We start from the raw sequence: 21,418 nt of genomic DNA, 5'->3' as shown, positions 1-21,418 counted from the left end.
GGCCCCGGTGATGGTTCTGAGAATTTTTGATTGAGTTCGTGGCATTATATCCACACTGCTGTTACAGGCATTCCCCCACAACTGGGAGCCGTACATCCAGATTGGTTTCAAGACGGTGTTATATAGGAGTACCTTGTAGTCCAAGCTAAGGGGTGCGGCTATTGATAAGCCAGTGGAGGGTGTTGGCTTTGAGCTTTAAATGCGTTCTTTTGGCTTCAATGTGGCTGCGCCAGGTAAGCCGTCTATCGAGGTGTACGCCAAGATATGTTACTACATTTGCTATCGGAACCACTGTGTTAGTGGAGGGCAGTCTTGCCTGTTAAGAGTGAACGTTACGTGTTTGCATTTTTGTTCGTTAACTTTGATTCGCCAGTCGGATAGCCATTTCTCCACTGCCACCAGGTGTATAGCAATTTGCGCCGTTGCTTGCTTGGGGCATCTCGAGCGGCTTAGGATTGCTGTATCATCTGCAAAAGTGGATGTGGTTAGATTCCTGCTCGTTGGGATGTCCGCAGTGTAGATAAGGTAGAGTGTTGGTCCAAGCACGCTGCCTTGAGGAACTCCGGCTCTAATTGTGTAGTCATCGGACATGGCTGAATTACATCTTACTGAGAATTTCCTGTTGTATAGGTATGACTTCAGAAGTTTGTGAGTGTTGGTTGGGAGCATTTCTATAATTTTGTGCATTAGACCTTCTAACCATACCCTGTCGAAAGCTTGTGATACGTCCAGAAATATCGCAGTGCAGTACTCCCTTTGTTCGAATGTATTTCGGATTTCTGAGGTTAAGCGGTTGACTTGCTCAATGGTTCCATGTTTTTCTCGAAAACCGAATTGATGAATAGGGATTTTGCTGTGTGTTCTGAGATATAGGGTAATGTGTGCCAAGAAGCATTTTTCAAAGAGTTTTGATAGACACGTTAGTAAACTAATTGGTCTATATGATGAAGCAATTGTGCGGTCTTTGCCAGGTTTTGGTATCATTATAACTTTTTATCGACTTTTTCCATCTCTCTGGAAAGTGTCCGTGTCTCGTTATTGCATTGAAGAGCTGGCAAATAGCTCGAACAGCACAGAGAGGAAGTTCAATAATCATTTTTGGTGATATTAGGTCGCATCCTGGAGATTTTTTTGGGTTGAGTTCGTTTATGATTTTAAGTAACTCATGTGGCCTAATGAACCTATTGTATGTTCATACGTTGATGTGTCGATATCTGATGTTGCTGGCAGTGAGATCCCGTTTGATGATGTGTTGGGCTGAAATACATTTTGAAGATGGTCTGCAAATCTGACGGCTCTTTCTTCGTCGCTTCGAGCCCAGTTGCCTGTGGATGTCCTTATTGGCATTGCAGATTCGATTGGTGCGCAGAGAGATGAACTTAGAGCTCATTGGGGATAACTTTTCTATGTAATGTTTTTGGGACCTTTCTTCTTCATGACGAAGTGCAGCGGAGAGCCTCTCTGTAGAGTCTTTTAACCTTTGTTTTGTGGATGGTGATCTTTTGGATTGCCATTCTCGCCGTGAGCGTCGCTTTGCTAGAACGAGCTGCTCTATTTCAACGTTCGTGTATCTATTATTGTACGATGTTTTTTGCGTTTGTGGAGTTGATACGCGAGCTGCTGCGACCAAGACGGATTCAAGAGTGTTTGTGGATAATTTGATATCAGCTTCGTCATTCAAACGTGGATTCAACTCAATGTGCGAACTTATATATTTTTTGTACTTAAGCCAATTGGTATAATATACCTTCCGGATATAACGAAAAAATTTCAACTCGATATAATAGCACGCGCTCCTACCACACTAATGCAAAGTTCACATTTAGTGCAAGTACTTAGGTGTCCGGATTTCATTGTCCGCTACTGTATATATACTTTGTAGGGTCGGAGATGTCTCCTTCACTGCGTTGCACACTTATGGACAAAATTATAATACTCTCTGCAAGGATATAAAAATAAAATTTTGTTTTTTAACTTTTTTATGCAGTGTAACTTATTAACTTAAACACCTAGTCAAGAAATTTCACTAACTGTATTGTATTACTGTATGTGAAATTCACAACTATTGCAACTACAACAAGTTCAACTCTATTGCGAATTGTGAACTCTGTTGGGAATTCTGTGGGGAAAATTTTTCATTTGTTTGGAACAGAAAACTGGAACGAGTATAAAATTTTTGTTCATACTCGAGTACAGATTCAATACTCTGTTTGATTTATTCCGTTTGCTTGGGGTATAAGTATTGAACTTTCGTTTCCAACTCAATGTCGACGAACAAGTTCCAAACACGAGTAATGGGGCCAATATATGATTTTCTTATGATAGTAACCAATACCCGAAATTTAATTATAGTCAAACATGTTTGATTTAAATGCTATCCGATGTCGGTCACATTGTGTTTGTGTCACATTTTGTCCCACAAGAACTTCTAAAAAGTTTTACCGTAGAGGTAAACAATAAAATTGTGTTGGAAAAAATTAATCGCGGTGAATATAGATTTTCTGGGCAACGTAAAGGACGCAGTTCTTTGTGGAACATTCTTTCGGAGATTAAAAATAAACTTGACCAAATTGTGCCCGGTTTTGTGTTTTGCCGTACTTGTTCGGTTGCGTTAAAATCGAAGAACGGACAAACGTCTAACTTTTACCGGCACAAATGTTGCAAGGAAATAAATGCAATGATTGTGCTAAAACAAGTCTCTGCTAAAGCCAAATTGGAGGCAACCAAAGTTTAAACTTCAGACGACAAATTCACCATCACTATGCTTTGTTATTCCGTCAATTTTAAAAATTAAGGAAAATTTGTGTCCAAATCCCAATGATATTACAGCATTCATTAAATTGAAACAAAACATTTTAGAAAACATTGACAAGGTATGGATGGAAAACCTTTGTTTGTAGCATAAAGTTTCATTTTTTTGTACCCGCCTGCTATATCAATGCAAACAGCTGATTTGGACACGGTAAAAGAATTTTGTGTTTCTTTAATTGCTGATAAACCAATAAAATCAAATCAAAATGAGTACGTCAACACCCTCAACTTCAACAGAGACATCAATATTTTCGTTTGATAGCCAAATCTGTAGTACCTACAGTTCCAATAGTGATTATTTGGATCAGTCTATAAATACCTCAAGCGGTTCCTATTTCTTTTCAAAATTAATCAATAGATTAGCATCCAAGGCAGAAGAAACACCAATCGAAGAAGTCGATAAATATGCCAAAGAAGTTGTTGAAATGTAAAAAATTTCCATTTAATGGATTGGTGGAAAACTAACAAAAGCACTGGCTGGCAAGGCTGTATACGGTTGCAATAATTTTACACTCCATACCATCCAGTAGTGCAGCAGCAGAGAAGTCTTTTTCATTAGCTAGAAACGTAATAACAGAGATGCGTAATAGACTTGCACCTGGCTCTGTAGACAGTATAATATTTTTAAATTCCTTTTTTAAAAATGAAAATAAATTGGAAAATTTATAAGTTATAATAAATATATAAATTTGAAACAAAATCAAAATGTAAATAAATTGTATAATATATTATACTATTGCTTTATTTTATCTTAAAAAATGTTTACAGGCAGACAGAGCACATAATTTTGATGTGCATTAAACGCATCAAATATTTCTATCACAACTATCATAACCGAATCTCTCGAGCAAACAACAGATGATTGAAATCAAACAATTATACTCGAGTAAAAATGCCATGAATTTTGACTTAACAACAGTTCAACGAAATTAATCGTTAGCAACAAGCAAACGATTTGATCGAAGCCCATAGCTTGTACTTGATTGTGATTGCCGAGAGAAAATAGGTTAATGTAAAATCAAATCCCCTGACGTTGGAAGTAATTGAGATGATTTCGGGATGTGATACTATTTTTCATCAGAAACATTTCACTGGTATCGATTTTTGAAGGTATTGATCGCTCCCATAAAGACCCCCATTTTACGTAAGCGTGTTTCATACTGAAGGCCGCCATTTGTTTTGTCCATTGTTCCATTATGCCCTTAGGAGGTTTTTTTCTATCCGAGTAATCCTCGGCAGATCTGGTTAGAGAATGCCACAAACTTCGTTGGATCAAAAAACCGTCGGAAATCAGAGAGCCATGCAACGGGTCATGCAACCACCGAAAAATCTGACTACAAATAAATCGCCACAACCAAATTGTGACGTCAAACCTCACGTCCTTACTCCGCTTTAACGTTCCTTATCCCATTCAATCTCTAGTGCATCACCCTCGTCCTTGCATTTGAGTGGTCGCCGGTCAATACCGATTGCATTATCTCTCTTTCGCGCTCTTCCAGCTTTGTTTTCTCTCTTTTTTTTCTTTGTCGCTTCGCACCTTATATCGTCGAGCCGCGTTTTAAAGAGAGGTTCTTTTGGCTTTTTCCGAAAATTAAGCAAATTTTGAGAATGGATTGCGGGAAAATGAAAAGACATACGAACTTATGCTTTTGAACTTTTGATTCGTTGTTTATTAACGATTAAAAAAAATTCAAAATGGCGGCTTCAAAATGGCGGATCTCGTAGACCTCTATTTTTCTGCTTTGTCAAATGTAGGGCCGCTGGTAGTGAACTTAAATTAGAAATGTATATAATTTATTAAAATTGATGGAATTTCCTATGCCTTATACCTAACGACAATTAATTTTGGTAAAAATAAACCAATTTCATGGACGTTTAAAAAAAAATTGACATTTTTTCTCTTTTTTTCTTACTTTGATCTCGTTTAAAAATTATAAAAAAAAAACTATTTTTCATGCCAATTTTAGGTATAAGGCATACAAAAAAGTATGTACTTTTAAACATTTTTTGAATGAAAGAAATTGGATCAATAGAACGAGCCCTGTGCGCGACAAGAGCTTTGAAAACATGGTTCCGAGAAAAACGTGTTTAAAGTTTTTATAAATTTTGCCTTTAGATAGCTTTCTTGTTATCATGGGTATGTTTGAAACGCTCTAGCTCAAGAAATACGCGTCGTATCGAAATATCCCTTGGCAGGTATGCACAACCTTGCACAACCTTGGCACATGTGTAACTTTCATTTTAATAAAAAAAAAAAATCGATTTTTTCAAAAAAATCCAAAAGAACCTCCCCTTAAACGATAATTAAAGTTTTAAATTTCTATTATTTTTTTAAAATTTAGGTAAACTAAAATTTATAAACTATTTGCAGAAAAATGAAATATCAACATTAGACTGGCCAGGCAATAGTCCTGATTTGTATCCGATTCAAAATCGTTGGCCTATTTTAAAAGTTAAAATACATAAAAAGAAACCCAAAAAAATAAAAGAATTTAATTTGACAGTGGAAAGTGTCTGTTATAAAGACATAATTAAGAGAACTAACGAACACTTGGTAGATTTTATGCCATTAAGAATAAAGGCCGTATTAAAAACTTAACGAAGACCAACTAAATACTAAAGAACCAAAACTAATAAAGAATTTACTCCATGAAGTAAACGCTGGCTGAAAAAAACTAAAAAAAATAGTACTTTCTGCCTGTCCGGATTTCAGTGTCCGCTACTGTATTCTTGATCAGGATCACCTCCAGGATCACTTTTTTGTTTTTAGAGTTAGAGAGTTCAAATTTTACAAGTTCAAATATATAGCTGCCATATAACTGAACGATCGGAAATGAACCAACTTTCGTGTTTTTGAAGATAGAAAGCTGGAATTTAGTACAGATTATATTTTTGGTCAGTTAATCCGACCTACCAAATTTCGTAACGATCGCCCGACTATATCTTATAACTGACATATAACTGAACGATCGGAAATGGTATTTGGTAGAAATACCAACTTTGGTATTTTTGAAGATAGAAGCTTGGGATTATCAACTTCGGCTCCGCCCGAAGTTAGCTTTCCTTTCTTGTTTTAAATTTATTCATTGCAAAAAAAGATTTTAGCCATAAAAAATATTATAATTAAGGTTATTTACAATAATTATTGTAAGTTATTAACGTTTCTATATTTAAGTTATTCATATTTGCAAGGGGGAACATTATTTTTTTTGCGGGTTTCTCTTATAAAATATTTAAATGCAGAAAAAACTTTTTCGGATGTCGTCAAAGCTGCTAATATCTCGCTACTAATATAACAAAGGGCAGGATAAAGGTTTACTAACCAACACTACGGAAAATCAAAAACATCACTGTAAACTTTATTTACAATTTTATATCATTGCATTTGATGCTCCAAATATGCTTGTATTATTCAGAAAAAACGCGCAAAAACCAGAAACTAAAGCGAACTTGGGCGGAGCTCAACTTTGGAACTAGGACTGTATATAAATCTTTATTAGAATTTTATTATAAAAAAAATTTATTAAAATACATCATTTACAACAATAAAGGACGGTATATTATACAAGGTATATTATACTGGTGCTCACCTCTTCCACCAAAAATTTAACTAACCTTTAAAGTTTAAACTTCAACGCTATGCTTTCTTAGCAAAAAATTTGTGTTGAATACTTTTTGCGCTATGGCAAAACAACAGCAGCCCCCCTACGCCATACTACCAATTCAGTAGGGAAGCATACTTAAAAGATTATGACTCCTATATAAATTTTCCTCCGATTTGGCTGATTTTTGATTTCTAAGTGTAAATAATCCATTTTGGTTTTCGGTTGAGTGTTTTACGTTGAGAGATTCGTAAAATGCTCGTGTACTGAACATCGCTCACTGAGAGATATGATTGACGTTCGCACCATATGTATATCGGTCATATATATATATATTTATTTTTACGCGCACGCTAAGGCATGTCGTCGTCCTCAGTGATAAATCATAATTCAATACATTTTGTTATTTTTTTCGTAGGTGGACACAAAAAGGGTAATGTGAAATTTCTTTAAATGGTCTAGAACTATTGAACAATTCTGGTACCTTATTTACTACCTTATAGACCAAATGTAATGTGCTAACGGGACGCTATCATGTCAGATTGTCGGTCGGTCACAATGATTGGATCGTCCATCTCGAGGACTGTTCTATCTACTACAGTGCTTAAGGAGTTCTACCCTTCTGTTTGAGTCGACTGCGACCACGCGCAGGGCAGTAGCACAAGAGGTATGTGACTGTCTCCTCCTCCTCTACATCCCTATAGCTCCTACAGTAATAATAGTGTGGCACCGTTAGTCCAGCTGCGACGTTTCCATCAACCAGTGTCACGTGAGGGCGAAAAGCATCATTGATCTTTTCCTAAAGCGGATGGGCCATGGTCGGGCAGTCTGAAGGACTCATTTAGACACAGCCGCTCTCAGTGGAAACCGCTTCCTACCTGACCTTTTAACTTTGAACCGTCTGTGTATATATGAAGGTCGCGGGACCTTCATACCCTCTGGTCGCGGGATTTGTGTGGCCAATTCCTCTGTCGAAGGAATGGAGACCCCATAGTTTAAGGTGGGTCGACGGGTACACAGTAGTCTGTAGCCCCCATAGGCGTAAAACGGTGTACCATAGGTCCAACTCGGTGTGTCCATAGTTAGTTATTTTCCATAGACCCACCTAGGGTAGCCGGATTGCCGATAACGTGGCCAACTTGACCCTCAATATCTCAACAAGCTTATCTCATGCTTAAGGGGTTATATACAGTTGTACCGCGCAAAAATATGTATTTTTATCGATTTTTTTTTGACACCATAGAAAATATTTATGAAAAATGTTTTACCGACGTTGTTTAGTACATGTTTCTATGTACTTAATTAAATTTTTTCATAAAAAGATATTACATAACAAAAATGTTATAGCCGAATTCCCGAATCGTCTTTTTTCGATGGTGTCTTGCGGTGGACATGATTTCTCGAAAACGGTTCATCCGAAATCCAAAATTCAAAAAAGTTTAGTTAGTATTTTGTATTATCTAGTCCGTGAACGAGGGATTTTTTAAAATTTTGATTAAAAAAAAAATGGCGACGTTTGAAACAAAAAATTTACTTTTTCAAGGTATAAGATTTTCGTTTTTTGTGCTTTAAAAAGGGAGTTTTCAAAAAAATGGAAAATCCCTCGTTCACGGACTAGCTAATATCATAATAAATATGTGGTCAAAATTTGGTGTTGATCGGATTAGTAGTTTTTTAGTAATCGTGTCCACCGCAAAGGTAATTTCCCAAAAAAAAGATTCTGAGATAATCGCGTTTAAAGTTTCAAGTTTGTTCAAGTTTTATATGCAGATAGTGTGCTATAAATAGCTACAGCTTCGGATCTAATGCTCCGATCGTTATCAATTTTTGTGGGAGTACACCCAATAGAATATACTTAAAGAATATGCAATAAAAAAAAAATCGATTTTTTCATATATCACAACTGTATATAACCCCTTAAATGCCCTGTCCTGCCTTGAGCGTTCTGCTCCGTACTTTTGTTTGCGGGAAATCGCTGGAATTAGCTCAGTTTTTGTGGTATTAATAAATAATTTGCAAACGAGGCAAGATATTTTACAAGTTTTTGAAGCAAATTAGGCGTGTCCCACTCCCGCCCCATTGTATTTTTTGGCCCCACACTTACAGCTGCTCCGCATTTCCTTCCTAAACAGTCAAATTTCGCAAAAGGCGAAATTAAGACTATGTTCTGAATTAAGAATTTATATATTATTAAAATTATAATTAATAATTATTAGTATTAACAAATAGTATAAGCCTGAAGCATGACAATCCATTTTAAATTGTATTTATTTTTGCATCGTCGTTCAAGAAATATTAATTTGAAAGCACACAACAAAATAAAGCAAAATGCTTTATTTTGTGTGAGTGTCGTGGGGCGTCACTACTCCTTGCGCGGTGACGTCGCCTTCATAAGAGTGAAGGTAGAGTGTTTCAAATTCCCAGGCTTTGGTACCTCAACCACTCACTATACGCCTTGCTGGATAGTTGAGAAGCGTATCTACGCTTCTACCCACTCTACGCTTCTCTGCATACGGGAAAAGCACATCACTTTTCGTTGCACTGGGACTCATACTACCGGACACGGAATACGCATATCGCGCCCTAAGAAGTTTCACTTCAAAAAACCTTAACTCAAATATGAGATAAGTCTTAGGTGTTTCGTCTGAGGAACCACTTGAACCACGACGACCAGCAGGTAGCTTATATCGCATAAACGAAAAACGCCCGGGCGAGACAAGGCCAGGCCCGGACGACCGAGGGGCGCTCGAAAAACGAATAATTAGTAAATATTAAGCTATTTGTAATATATTAAGCTAGAAGGTGTTAGTAAGGAAATTTAAAATTCTTTACTTAAAATTTGATGGACAGGAGAGAAATGTTATAGAGTAGAGACCATTGTAGTTCGAACTTAAGACCTTTAGGGTCGTGTTGTGCTCTAATAGGACGCCGAGATTATTAACCTGAGCGTATTTCTCTAAGGCAATCCCATAAAAAGTATACGAAGCCTGCAGAGGGCAAGAACAATAAAAAGATTGCATTTTGATCCATTAAGTATTAAATTGTTAGCTGAACACCATTTTTGAAAGTTATCAAGGTCAGACTAAAGACTGCATTGGGCAGAGATGGATTTGTATTGAAGATAAAGCTTTACAGCATCTGCATACATAAGAACTAGAGAGTTCGTTAAAGCAGAGGGCAAGTCATTTATAAAAAAAGTAAATAATAACGGGCGAAAATGACATCCTTTAGGGACGCCAGATGTAGCACGGACTAGACGGGAACGTGTGTTTTTAAATAAGACCCTTTGTGTCCTTCCATAGAAGGTCTATAGGTCTATAGAAAATCCCAACAAATTCAGTTTACTCAACAAGAGTGAGTGATTCACTGAATCAAATGCTTTGCTAAAGTCTGTCTAAATTACATCGGTTTGATATCCCTTATGAAAGCCATCTATGACAAAGGATGTCAACTCCAATAAGTTCGTGGTGGTGGAGCGACGCCTAATAAAGCCATGCTGACAAGGAGAGATGATTGAAGAGCAAAGGTGTTGCAGATGGGGAGTAACTAATTTTTCAAATAACTTTGGAATTGCCGACAATTTAGAGATGCCTCTGTGATTGCCGGCATCGGACTTTTTCCCTTTTTTATGTAAATATAAAAAGGTTTCGAAAGATAAGTTGGAAAGTTATATAAGGGGTTTGCACAAAGCACATTATTTTAGCACGCAGCCTATTCTCGGAGAAAAACGTACAGAAAATAAGATAAGCTAATTGAACGAAGGCGGTCTATACGAACATGTAATGTATAAAGATTTCTCGGACAAAATGATTTTAATGCAAATAAACTCAATGTCACCAAACTCTTGTGATGCCTTTTCAGAAACAAGAGTGGAGTCTACCAAAATGAGGATTCCACCCCAACTGGTTTTAAAACTATTTTCTTCACGGAACTACACTGATGTGCTTGGATGAAAATGCTCTCTGAACAAAAACTGGGTGAACAAATCGTCTTGAACATCAGTCTTGAAGACTTGCGCCTTACATAATTATATTTAAATTTAGCTATGTCCTCCACCTTTATATAGGCTTTTGTTTTGGCTTTGATATGATATCAATCATATATCAATCATTGAAGTATCAGGGGCAAGACGAGAAAAAAATATATGTTTCGATGGAGGAATCACCTGTAAGGGTTTTGGTGTCGCAGGTACGAGAACTACAGCATCAGTCGGTGCCGGGGGTCCGGACTGTGGAATATCCTTTTGGGTGAATCTGACGGGGGTTTCGTTTACTAGGACCTGTGGTATCACTTGAAGGGATACCGCGGAGGACATGTCGGGTAATTGCTCATTTTCCTTGAGAAATTCGGACGGCGAATTGTTCTAAGTTCTAACTATTGGCGGCTGAGCAGACTGAGGCGGATCACAAAGAGCGGATTTTTTACGCTTAGGAGGGGACTGAAGGCCGCTAAACTGACACTAGAAGCTGAAGGCCGCTAAACTGAGTGTCAAGCGCACAGAGCTGGTCATTGATTTTATGAAAACCAGTGATCAACTCTTTAAATCCATTCATAGTCTGTCTCATGAACGACTTCATTTCGTGTTGGACAGCACTAAAATTTTCACAACAATAAAGTAAACCAGACCTACGGGAAATGGCATCCGAAACTGAGGCAGTGAACCCGGCACACTTGGCGTGTACGACATTTTCACATAGCCAGCAATGGATGGTAGGCTGGGATGAGGAGATTGTCTTGTTACAAGACTTCATAGAACAGACCAGTTAAAATTCCGTATTATTAATTAACAAAACAAAATAAATATATAAAAAGTTAAAAAACAACTATACTAACTACTACTATATACAACTATAAGAATACTATACTATACTACTAGTATATACAACTATAGGAAGCCGAAGCGGAAGATTTAGAGCAGTGGTCGGCACCCCAATACATTGATATGATTTTACCGCATTAGTGTTAGAACCGAATAGCAGAAAGTAGGCTGTGAGCATGACGTTTCACACATGTATACTGTGTGAGTGTGGCAGAGCTCGGGCAGAGAAATTTCCTATGCCCCCGAGATAGGGCCGTGCCGACCTCTGCTTTAGAGAATGCAAAGAAAAAAAAATGCAGAAATTAAGAAAAGACGGGGAAGAAGCAGAGCTGAGCTATGCTTGGAATTGAATTTAAACAAATCATTAATTCGCCTCCAAATATACGACAGCATACGCGAACCGATACGGTTTAAGTTAAAACTTAAGATTCTCAATTGATTCGATTCACAAGCAACTAAACACCGGTTTACCAATATTGATAAACGCAATATTTACATAAACGCAGTGCGCACAAAAAAAACACGACTGTTCGCTTAAGAGGAAGAGAGAGAAGATTGATACTTAAAAACTAATACTTTCAAAATCGAAATATTACATTTACTCTTATTATACCCTTGCAGAGGGTATTATAATTTTGGTCAAAAGTGTGCAACGCAGTGAAGGAGACATCTCCGACCCTATAAAGTATATATATTCTTGATCAGGATCACCTCCTGAGTTGATATGAGCATGTCCGTCTGTCCGTCTGTCCGTCTGTCTGTTTCTACGCAAACTAGTCTCTCAGTTTTAAAGCTATCGTCTTGAAACTTTGCACACATCCTTCTTTCCTTTGCACGCAGTATATAAGTCGGAACGGCCCGGATCGGTCGACTATATCCTATAGCTGCCATATAACTGATTGATCGGAAATGGTATAACTTTGGTGTTTTTAAAGTTAGAGAGTTCAAATTTTAGGTGAGAGCTTTTTTTGGCAACATAATACGACATGCCAAATTTCATAAGGATCGGCCGACTATATCCTATAGCTGCCTTACAACTGAACGATCGGAAATGACCCAACTTTCGTGTTTTTGATGATAGAAAGCTGGCACTTGGTACAAATTCTATTTTTGGTCAGTTAATCCGATCTACCAAATTTCATAACGATCGGTTGACTATATCTTATAGCTGACATATAACTGTACGATCGGAAATGGTTTTTGGTAGAAATACCAACTTTGGTATTTTTGAAGATAGAAGCTTGAGACTTTTTTTAGATTTTGTATTGTAATAAATTGGATTATATATTCATATTCCCATAAGGATCGGCCAACTATATCCGATGTTTGAGATATATATCCGGTTTTAGCTGCAAGGGTATATCAACTTCGGCTCCGCCCGAAGTTAGCTTTGCTTTCTTGTTTTTATTTTATTATTATCTAAACTTTATTAAAACAAATATAAATTATATTTTTTATCGTTTCAGAGTGGCTGCTTCTCAGTTGGCTACACTTGGATGCCCCGAGCTAATAGCGTCTACAAGAGAAGAATATCAAAATATTGCTATACGCCTAGGAACTAAGCGGGAATACTTAAAAGCTCTTCGGGCAAAAGTTTGGAAAGCTCGTGTTGATAGTCCATTATTTGATTGCTCACAGTACGCCAAAGGATTAGAAAAATTATTTTTCCGAATGTGGGAAAAATTTGTTAATGGTGACTTACCCGATCACATTTCTGCCATAGAAGAAAAGTGAAATAATGGAATTGGTATTTAAGTGGCGCTTGAAGGTCAAGAATATAATTTCATTACGAATATATGTTACATTTATTCTGTATATTTCCGCAAAACATTAAAACAAAAAAATATTTCACACACCTACAAGTATTTTAAAGAAAGCTGTAAGCGTTCGAAATTCTGAAAAAACCTGTTTAGTCCTGTATGAGCAGCACAAATAGTATATTTGAATGATTTTATTAATTATATTAGTATGCTCTATTTTATATAATTACTTATAGCGACAGTGTTTCGGTCGACGACGCATCTTTGATCGGCTTGCGCATCTCTTATCGCTAAGATAATTAACACCTCATTATCACGGTATGCATTTGTCCCCTGTTCGAGCTTTGCGCATGTGCACCCGGCCTTGTCTCGCCCCCGTTTTGTGAAAAGAGGAATAATTACACAGCCACACAAAAAAAAAAAAAGTGTCCGGGTTGGGAGATCAGAGTACCCTATCCCCATATATTTTGGACCGCTGAACACGAATCTGAAGTCCATTTTGGTCCTGCACGTGTACGTTTCTTCCTAACCTCAAAAAAAGTTTTACATTTTTGGAGGTATGCGACTTTTTTTTTAATTTATTGGATTTTTATGAAACTGGGTACCCAGGGGTTTTTGGGGTCGCTGATTACGAATTTGAAGTCAGATTTTCAAAATTCAATATGGTCGACAAATTTGAGTCTAATAAGACACCTAGAACATTAGCCTTGTTTAATTTTTCTAAGTCAATCCCATAGAGTAAATACGTAGACTAAAGAGGGAAAGAACGATAAAAAGACAAAGACAATTTTCTTTATGATCCATTAGGTATTAAAGGGACCCCCCCCCCATTCTCGATTTTAAATTTTGACGATTTTCAATGGGCTGGCAAATGAACATAAATTATTTTTTAGGGTTGTAACTGTGCTTACATATATTAAGACACAAAAAGGAAGAAAATCATTTCACAGAATTTTTTTTTGTTTTGTTTTTGTTGTTGTTTTTTGTGATCAAAGAAAAGCCCTTCTTTTCGGCGGCGCATGTGATTTCCGCTCACCGCACATCTGAATCCAAAAATTCCAACGGGATTGGAAAAAGTACATGTTTGGCTCTCGTATGAACTTGGATTATTAGCTTCGCTCAAAAATTAACAAAATGGCGGACCTTTAAAATTTTTTTTTTTTTAATTTTCATTTTTTTTTGAAAATTTCCATTTTTTTCAGGCACAAATCGAGTTGAAAAGTAAAGAAGATCTTCACCGATTTGATTTATCCTAGTTCATACGAGAGCTATATATGTATAGAATAACGTGTTAAAATTTGGAACCGATTGGATTAATAGTTTTTGAGTAACCTCATGCGCCAGTCGTAAAAACACTGTTTCGAGAAAAACGCGTTTAAAGTTTTGAGACGGCTCTCGCCGTCGCCTGAGGCTTCCACCATAAATCGGCTATATCTTTAATAGTTTTTGAAATTTTTACTTGAAATTTTCAGGGAACATTCTTGAATAGTTACAAGTTCGAATTAAATTTAAAAAAAAAAATCGATTTTTTAAAACCGAGAATGGGGGGGGGGTCCCCTTAAATAATTCGCTAAACCCCATTTTTGAAAATTTCCGTGAACGGATTGAAGCTTGCATTGGGCAGCGGTTTTGTATTGACGACAAGCTTAACATCATCTGCATAGCGGCTTTGTATTGAAGACAAGCTTAACATCATCTGCAAATATAAGTACTAGAGAGTTAATAAAAAAGAGTAAACAGTTTCGGGCAAAGATGACTTTCATGAGAGACCCTGTGACTTTCCCTGTAGCACGGACCAAGCGGAAATTTACATTTTTAAATGAGACTTCCTTTTTTTCAATTTAGTAGATCGTTAAGAGGTCTGTAGGAAATCCCAGAAGATTCAGTTTACTCAACAGGAGTGTGTGATTGACTAAATCGAATGCTTTACTGAAGTCTATTCAAATAAAATCAGTTTCAAAACTTTTTCGAAAGCCATCTATGACAAAGGATGTCAACTCCAGTAATTTAGTGGTGGTGGAGCGATGCTAAATGAAGCCATGCTGACATGGGGAAATGATCGAAGAGCAAAGATGTTGCAAATCAGGAGTAATTAATTTTTCGAATAAATTTGGAATTGGCGACAATTCAGAGATGCCTAATACCCTCTATTATAATTTATTCCAAAAGTGTGTAACGCAGTGAAGTGGTATTCTTGATAAGGATCACCTCCGAGTTTATATGAGCATGTAAGATCGGCCGACTATATCTTATACCTGCCAACTTTTATGTTTTTCAAGATATAAAGTTGGAACTTCGTCCAGATCCTACCAAATTTATCGATCGGCGAACTATATCTTAAGCTGCCACTAACTGAATGATTGGAAATGGTACTTGGTATTTGGTAAAAATACCAACTTTGTTATTTTTAAAGATAGTAATTTGAGACTTTTTTTTAGTTTTTATTGTAATAAATTTTTTATGTTATACTATGATATTCTCTATTTCGAATGTTTCCAAGTAAGTACACAACTTTTAGACGTGATCGACCTCTGCGAAGGAGTGGTGGAGTCCTCATTTTGGTAGACTCCCAACTTGCTTCTGAAAAAATCACAAGATTTTGGAGACATAGAATTTATTTGCATTTAAATGATACTGTTCGTTAAATATTTATAAATTTCATGTTTATACATATATACCACATTCGTCTGAACAGCCCGCATATGGCATAAATTGTCCGCTATTCAATCCGTTTTTAATTTTATTACCGAGCGTGACCAGGGTTTGCATTTACTGCTCCGTAGCAGCGAGATGCATATAAATATGGCTTTGCTATTGCTACCGCTTTCACTTTTTCCGAGAGCGGGAGCAGAGCCGTAGCAGTAAAATGAAAATGAATTACAGTAACGACTGTCAACAGATAATTGCGCAAGATAAATTTCTGAAATTTTGGCGAGTAGCTATTATAATATGCACAATTTGAAGTAGAAACTTTTTTTTTTTTCCAGATGTGCCGCTAGCTTCACGTTGAGGTCGGTTATTTATCAGACAGCCCTCGTATCTCATCTTTTAGCTCTGGAATTGTTGCTGGCTTACCGACGTAAACCTTTTTTTCAAATAACCCCAAAAAAAAAAGTCCAACGGTGTCAAATCACATGATCTTGGCGGCCAATTGACATCGCCTATATCACGGATAACACGATATAGATAACACGGCCATTGAATTTGTTGAGCATAGCAGCTGAAGTCCTGTCCAATATAACCTGTCCATCCGTCTGTCCATATGAGCGAGTGGCTCACAGAGACTATAAGGGATAGAGTCATAGGATTTGGCAAGGAGACTCCTACAATGCCAACGCAGTTCAATTTTGTTTCAACATTTTGCTACGTCCCCTCCCGCCCACTCAAATAAAGAGTTTCTGTAGCGACAGTACAGAAAGGATTTTTGAAAAACTTTTTATGCCAATCTATTTTTATAGTTGATTTAATATATATCTGAAAAGCAAATTTAATTCAAAACCATATTTAGAGGATTTAAATTTTCCATACAAAATTAAAATTTGAACTCGTGAATCTTGAAGACGAGCCCAAAACTCTAAGATTTGGAATTTGTACTCGTATGGTATTCGCGTAGATCAAGTTTTGTCAAAATTTTGCCAAAATTATGTTTTTGGAAAATGTTCTTTAATGCCAAACTGTTCCAATAGCTAATCTACTCTTATAAATCAAAAAGTAGCCAAATTGGATAATTTTTAGACGAATTACAGATTTTTTAGTCTGTTTTCCTACTCAATTGGTAGTATGGCCGTAGAAGTGGGGCTACAGTTATTCTTTTTTTAATGGCGCAAAAGTATGTGTTGGAGCATGCACCTCCGCAGAGCAGTGGCGGAGAGAGAGACAGCGCAACTGTCTCTCACTAAGCACTGATCTCTTTATTCCATCTACTTCTTCACTTCTATTCTATATATAGATGTTGAGGTACATACCATTAAAAAGAATGAATATAAAAGATAGTGCAGGAAAATTATAAACAAGTAAAAATTGATGCTTAAAAAAAAAAAGCGGCAGATGGAAAATGCGCAAAGTTTGAAGTTTGTTTTCTCTTTTCACCGGCATTTATCATGTGACTTGCATGTACATCAGTGGGGGCAAAACGTACACATGTTTAAAATTTGAGTGTGTGCGTTTTTTTTTTTTTTTGTTTTTCTTATTACTCCTCTCGGGAGCTTAGGGCCTCTACAAGGGCTCTCCACCTAACTTTATTTTGCCCCAGCTGATGTTCTGCCGGGATATTTCTAGCAGTGCTGTACGGCGCCAGGTCATCTTTGGGCGACCCACTCTTCTGCATCCTTGTGGGTTCCATTCCAGAGCCATTCTTACGATGCTTTCTGGTCGATATGCGAATGGTCGTCAACGGGTTGGGGAGGTGGTTGGTTTCTTCTCTTCTTGTATTAGTTTCTTTAATCAATTGATTTTTCAGTTGTTCCGGTGATTAGCCAGATGCAACCTATCCCAGAGGTGGGGCTGCCACCTGTCGATATCTGGGAATACCGTTTTTGCCATGATTGCCATGAGTGGGGTTCGAACCCACGACCCACCGCTTAGCGTGGAGCTACACTACCCACTAGGCTATGGGCCCCCCCGAGTGTGTGCGTAGCAGAGAAAAACAATGAGAGCAAAGAATTCACTGAGCGAAAAAATTTAATTTTTCATTAAATCAAAAGTTGGAATGGACTTTGCTAGCAAAAGTTCTTTAAAAAATGAAAAGCTACGCTTCTCTATCTATATTTTCTATGGAGAAAACTTTTTCCAACCCAATTTCTGAGAAAATTTTTCTCAGTGGAAACATTTTGATTTTTAGTTTGGGCTGTCAAATGAATTAAAAAGAGAGCAAATGAGAGAGCTTCTAAAAAAATTTGAGTGTTCCGGCAGCGCTGCGGCAGAATTTCCTACCCTATACACGCGTGCTATGTAAAATGAGAGTTTGCCCACCACTCATGTACATACATACATGCAAAGGTGCATAAGAGAGAGAGAAAAGAAAAGAATAAAATAAAATATGATTTACGAATGCTTAAAATAAGTTCATGCATGTATGAACAATGGAAAAAAAAGACAAAGAAAAAAAGTTGAGTGTTTGTTTTCTTTAAAAATGTACATTGTTGGGATCGGGGCGAGGTTGGTGCGCGATTCTTTAAGCAAACATGGATTTGGTTGTTCTTTCCTTTATTTAACTCAAATCAAATGGCGCGCGCTAAAAAACTTCGTCGTTTTCCCTCGCCTCGTTAGCTTCTCCTAGCGATCGCAGACGCCTCGTTCTTCCGCCATTTTTTTCATATATCGATAAGCTTACGTTTAGCATTTTTCAAAACTTCTAAACATTATGCAACACTAATTCTAACGATTTCATTTTTCAAATATAAACTTAATTCTAAACATTATGCAACACTAATTCTAACGATTTCATTTTTCAAATATAAACTTAATTCTATGACGGCCGTAACATTCCCTCCCCCGTAATTGATCCGTGGTCAGTTACCATTCTCCAAGACGACGTCCAGAACTGCTACCTTTGTTGCTGGTCTTTCTATAGCACCATGCTGCGTCTTGATGGTCACCCGCCGAACTTGTCCATCGCTGGCCATCATTGCGTCAGTCACGCGTCCTTTTAGCCACAGGTTTCTAGGAAGAAGCTCATCCACGACTACGACGATGATTCCGATGGTGATTGGAGGTGCCTTCTCAAACCATTTGGTGCGCCTGGTTAATACGAGTGCATACTCCTTAACCCATCGTTGCTAAAAGCGGTCTCCGAAGCGCTGAGTCTCGTTCCATATACGCTTCAGATTCATTCCCTCTTTTGGCAGCGGCTTGTATCCGTTCGCTGATCCTAGCAGCAGTTGGTTTGGAGTCAGGGCAGCGTCATCCTCGGAATCAAAACTTACGAACGTGAGAGGTCGAGAGTTGATGATAAATTGCGCCTCCATCAGGGCGTTTCTCAACCCCTCGTCGTTGAAAGAGTAACTTGTGCAAATGTTCTTCAAGACTCCTTTCGTTGTCCGGACGAGTCTCTCCCATGCTCCACCCATGTGCGGTGCTCCTGGTGGGTTGAATTGCCACTTTATACCGTCGAACTTAATAGTGATCTTATCGTACTCGATCTTTTTCAGCTCCTCACGCACGGCTTTTTCCGTGGCTCTGAAATTTGTACCGTTGTCTGAGAATATTTCCTTAGGTGTCCCTCGAAGGGCCATAAACTGGTATCTAGACTGTAGGCGATCTCAAAATGCACCGCGCGCAACGTAAGACAGATAAACAGAGCTACTCATCTCTTCTCTTTGCGCCGGCCGACGTTCACCAATAACGGGCCAAAATAGTCAACGCCTGTATAGGTGAACGGTCTCTCGAAGCTTCCAACTCTTGCCCTAGGGATCGGTGCCGTCTGGGGTGGTCTGGGAACTGCTGTGTCGATCTTGCATCGTTGGCATGTGTTTCGCACAGATTTGTGCAGTACTCGTAGCCGGCTGATATAAAACGAATTTTTGATGTCGTTTATTACAGTCTCATGAGCGAGATGGGAATACTCTCCGTGGAAGCTTCTTACTATGAGGTTGGTTATCCGGCATCCATGAACTAGTATGACGGCGTCCTCAGCTATGTCAACTGCGTTCAATCTGCCTCTAGTTCGTAGTACTCCATCGTTGTCCAGGTATGCGTTCAATCCGGCCAATCTGCTTCCCTTGAGGAGCGCCGGTCCCCGACGAGGGGTCTCCGAGGTATCGATGATGCTCTCCTGCTTCTTGGATATTGGCCAGTTGCTGGCATCGGTCTTCAGGAACTCCGGGCCCGTTATCCACGTCTCTTGTTGGATTTGCCCGGTGACCTTGGTAGCTCCATCTGCTACGTTCAGCTTTGAAGGAATCCACCGCCATTGCTCGACCAGTGTTGTTTCCAGAATTTCGGCGACTCTGTGCATCACGAACTGATGAAAGTTGCGGGGGTCCATAGTTAGCCACTGCAACACTGTCTTGGAGTCCGACCAGTATGTGGCGTTGTCAGTTCGTAGGTTGCGTGTGCTCATCACCTTTTGGCTAAGCGTGCTCCCAAAACTGCTGCCTGCAGCTCCATAAGCGGAATCGAAAGTGGTTTTAAAGGTGCCACCTTAGATTTCGCTATCACCAAAGATACGACGACTTTGTCATCAGTTGCCACGCGCAAGTAGCAGACTGCAGAATACGCTTGCTCTCTGGCGTCGACGAATGTATGGAGCCCAATTTGATATGGCTCCGATGTGGCTGGGGAAAAGCATCTAGGGGCCTCGAAAGTCCTTATTTCTTGCAAAATGGTTTTCCATTGGCGCCATTCTTCTAGAATTCTCTCAGTTAGCTCCTGATCCCATTCAATTTTTTGCCGCCATATGCACTGGAGGAGTATTTTAAGTCCAATCGTCTGGCATTATAAAAATCCCAATGGATCGAAGATCGACATCAGAACTTGTAATACTTCTCGCTTGGTAGGGCCTTGGTTTTCCGTCAGCACATCACGCTTCAGCCTTGAAAATCTGCAGATAAATTTGAACATATCATTAAGTGGGTCCCAGGACATACCAAGTATCTTTTCTGTTGAACATAAATCCACGGGCTTTTGGCTTCCACCGTTGCCATTATCCTGAAAGCTTTTGAGTACTTCTTCCGAATTCGACGACCAGTTACGGATCTCGAATCCGCCTCTGCGATGTACTTCTATGACTTGTCTGGTGATCTGGATGGCCTCCTGTTCTTTCCTCATGCTATCGATGAAGTCGTCAACGTAGTGCGCCCTTTGGATAGGGTTTAAGGTCAATGTGAACTCTTCTTGGTGGGTTTCCGCGTTTTAATCTTGAACAAAGTGCGCTATAAACGGCGCGCAGCTAATCATAGTCATAGCTCGCACGACATAGGTGTCTACTTTGTTTCTGCCTTTGTTATACCACAAAAATCGCTGTGCCTGCATATCCTCCTCGCGAATGTTGATCCTTTGAAACATTTCCGCAATGTCGCCGCAAATCGCTATTTTGTTGACCCGAAAAGTTAGCAAGACGTCTATGAGTGGGTTCAGGCAATCTGGTCCCCTAGGTAGTCATTTAGCGCGTATCCGTGTGCCTTTGCGGCTGCATCCCATACGAGCCCTATATTTTTCGGCTTGTTTGGATTCAGCGCTATGAATATTAGCAGATACCATGAACGGCTGTTCTTCCGGCTCGTTTCTTCCTCGGATAGCTTAAGCGCGTATCCTTTGTCTAGGAGGTTCCTGATTTGGGCGTCAATCTTTTCATACAGATCTGGTTCTTGAGAGACCTTTTTCCTCATGCAGGTAAGCCGCTTCAGAGCGTTACTCCGGCTCTCAGGGAGTTTGTCGATACCACCACGCCACGGAAGTCCAACTTCATATTTTCCGGACTTCTTTTG

At 38.6% G+C, this 21,418-nt stretch overlaps 2 protein-coding genes across 7 annotated transcripts in view; one reads left to right on the top strand and one right to left on the bottom strand.

Moving 5' to 3' along the window:
• sxc (O-linked N-acetylglucosamine (GlcNAc) transferase sxc) overlaps positions 1-13,087 on the top strand; it is a 50,753-nt gene extending 37,666 nt beyond the window's left edge. For 5 of the 6 annotated variants that reach the window (XM_043211058.1, XM_070278184.1, XM_070278182.1 and 2 more), the window contains one exon: positions 12,699-13,087. In XM_043211058.1, the coding sequence (XP_043066993.1) occupies positions 12,699-12,966 (268 nt within the window). In that variant the 3' untranslated portion in view covers positions 12,967-13,087. Of the gene's footprint in view, positions 1-6,831; positions 6,847-6,916; positions 6,951-12,698 lie in introns of those variants that run through there. The other variant, XM_070278181.1, reaches the window with a different exon arrangement.
• Positions 13,088-18,502: 5,415 nt separating this feature from the next.
• Positions 18,503-19,225, bottom strand: LOC138926181 (uncharacterized). The gene is made up of 2 exons (XM_070279232.1): positions 18,917-19,225; positions 18,503-18,769 (listed from the first exon to the last, which is right to left on the bottom strand). Exons 1-2 carry the CDS (start codon positions 19,223-19,225, stop codon positions 18,503-18,505), a joined length of 576 nt encoding a protein of 191 aa, XP_070135333.1.
• Between the last annotated feature and the right edge of the window lie 2,193 nt (positions 19,226-21,418).

This window comes from Drosophila bipectinata, chromosome 2R, assembly GCF_030179905.1.
Source record: "Drosophila bipectinata strain 14024-0381.07 chromosome 2R, DbipHiC1v2, whole genome shotgun sequence".
Lineage (NCBI taxonomy): Eukaryota > Metazoa > Arthropoda > Insecta > Diptera > Drosophilidae > Drosophila > Drosophila bipectinata.
Note: the sequence above shows the minus strand (reverse complement) of the source record. Positions and strands in the feature narration are given on the sequence as shown.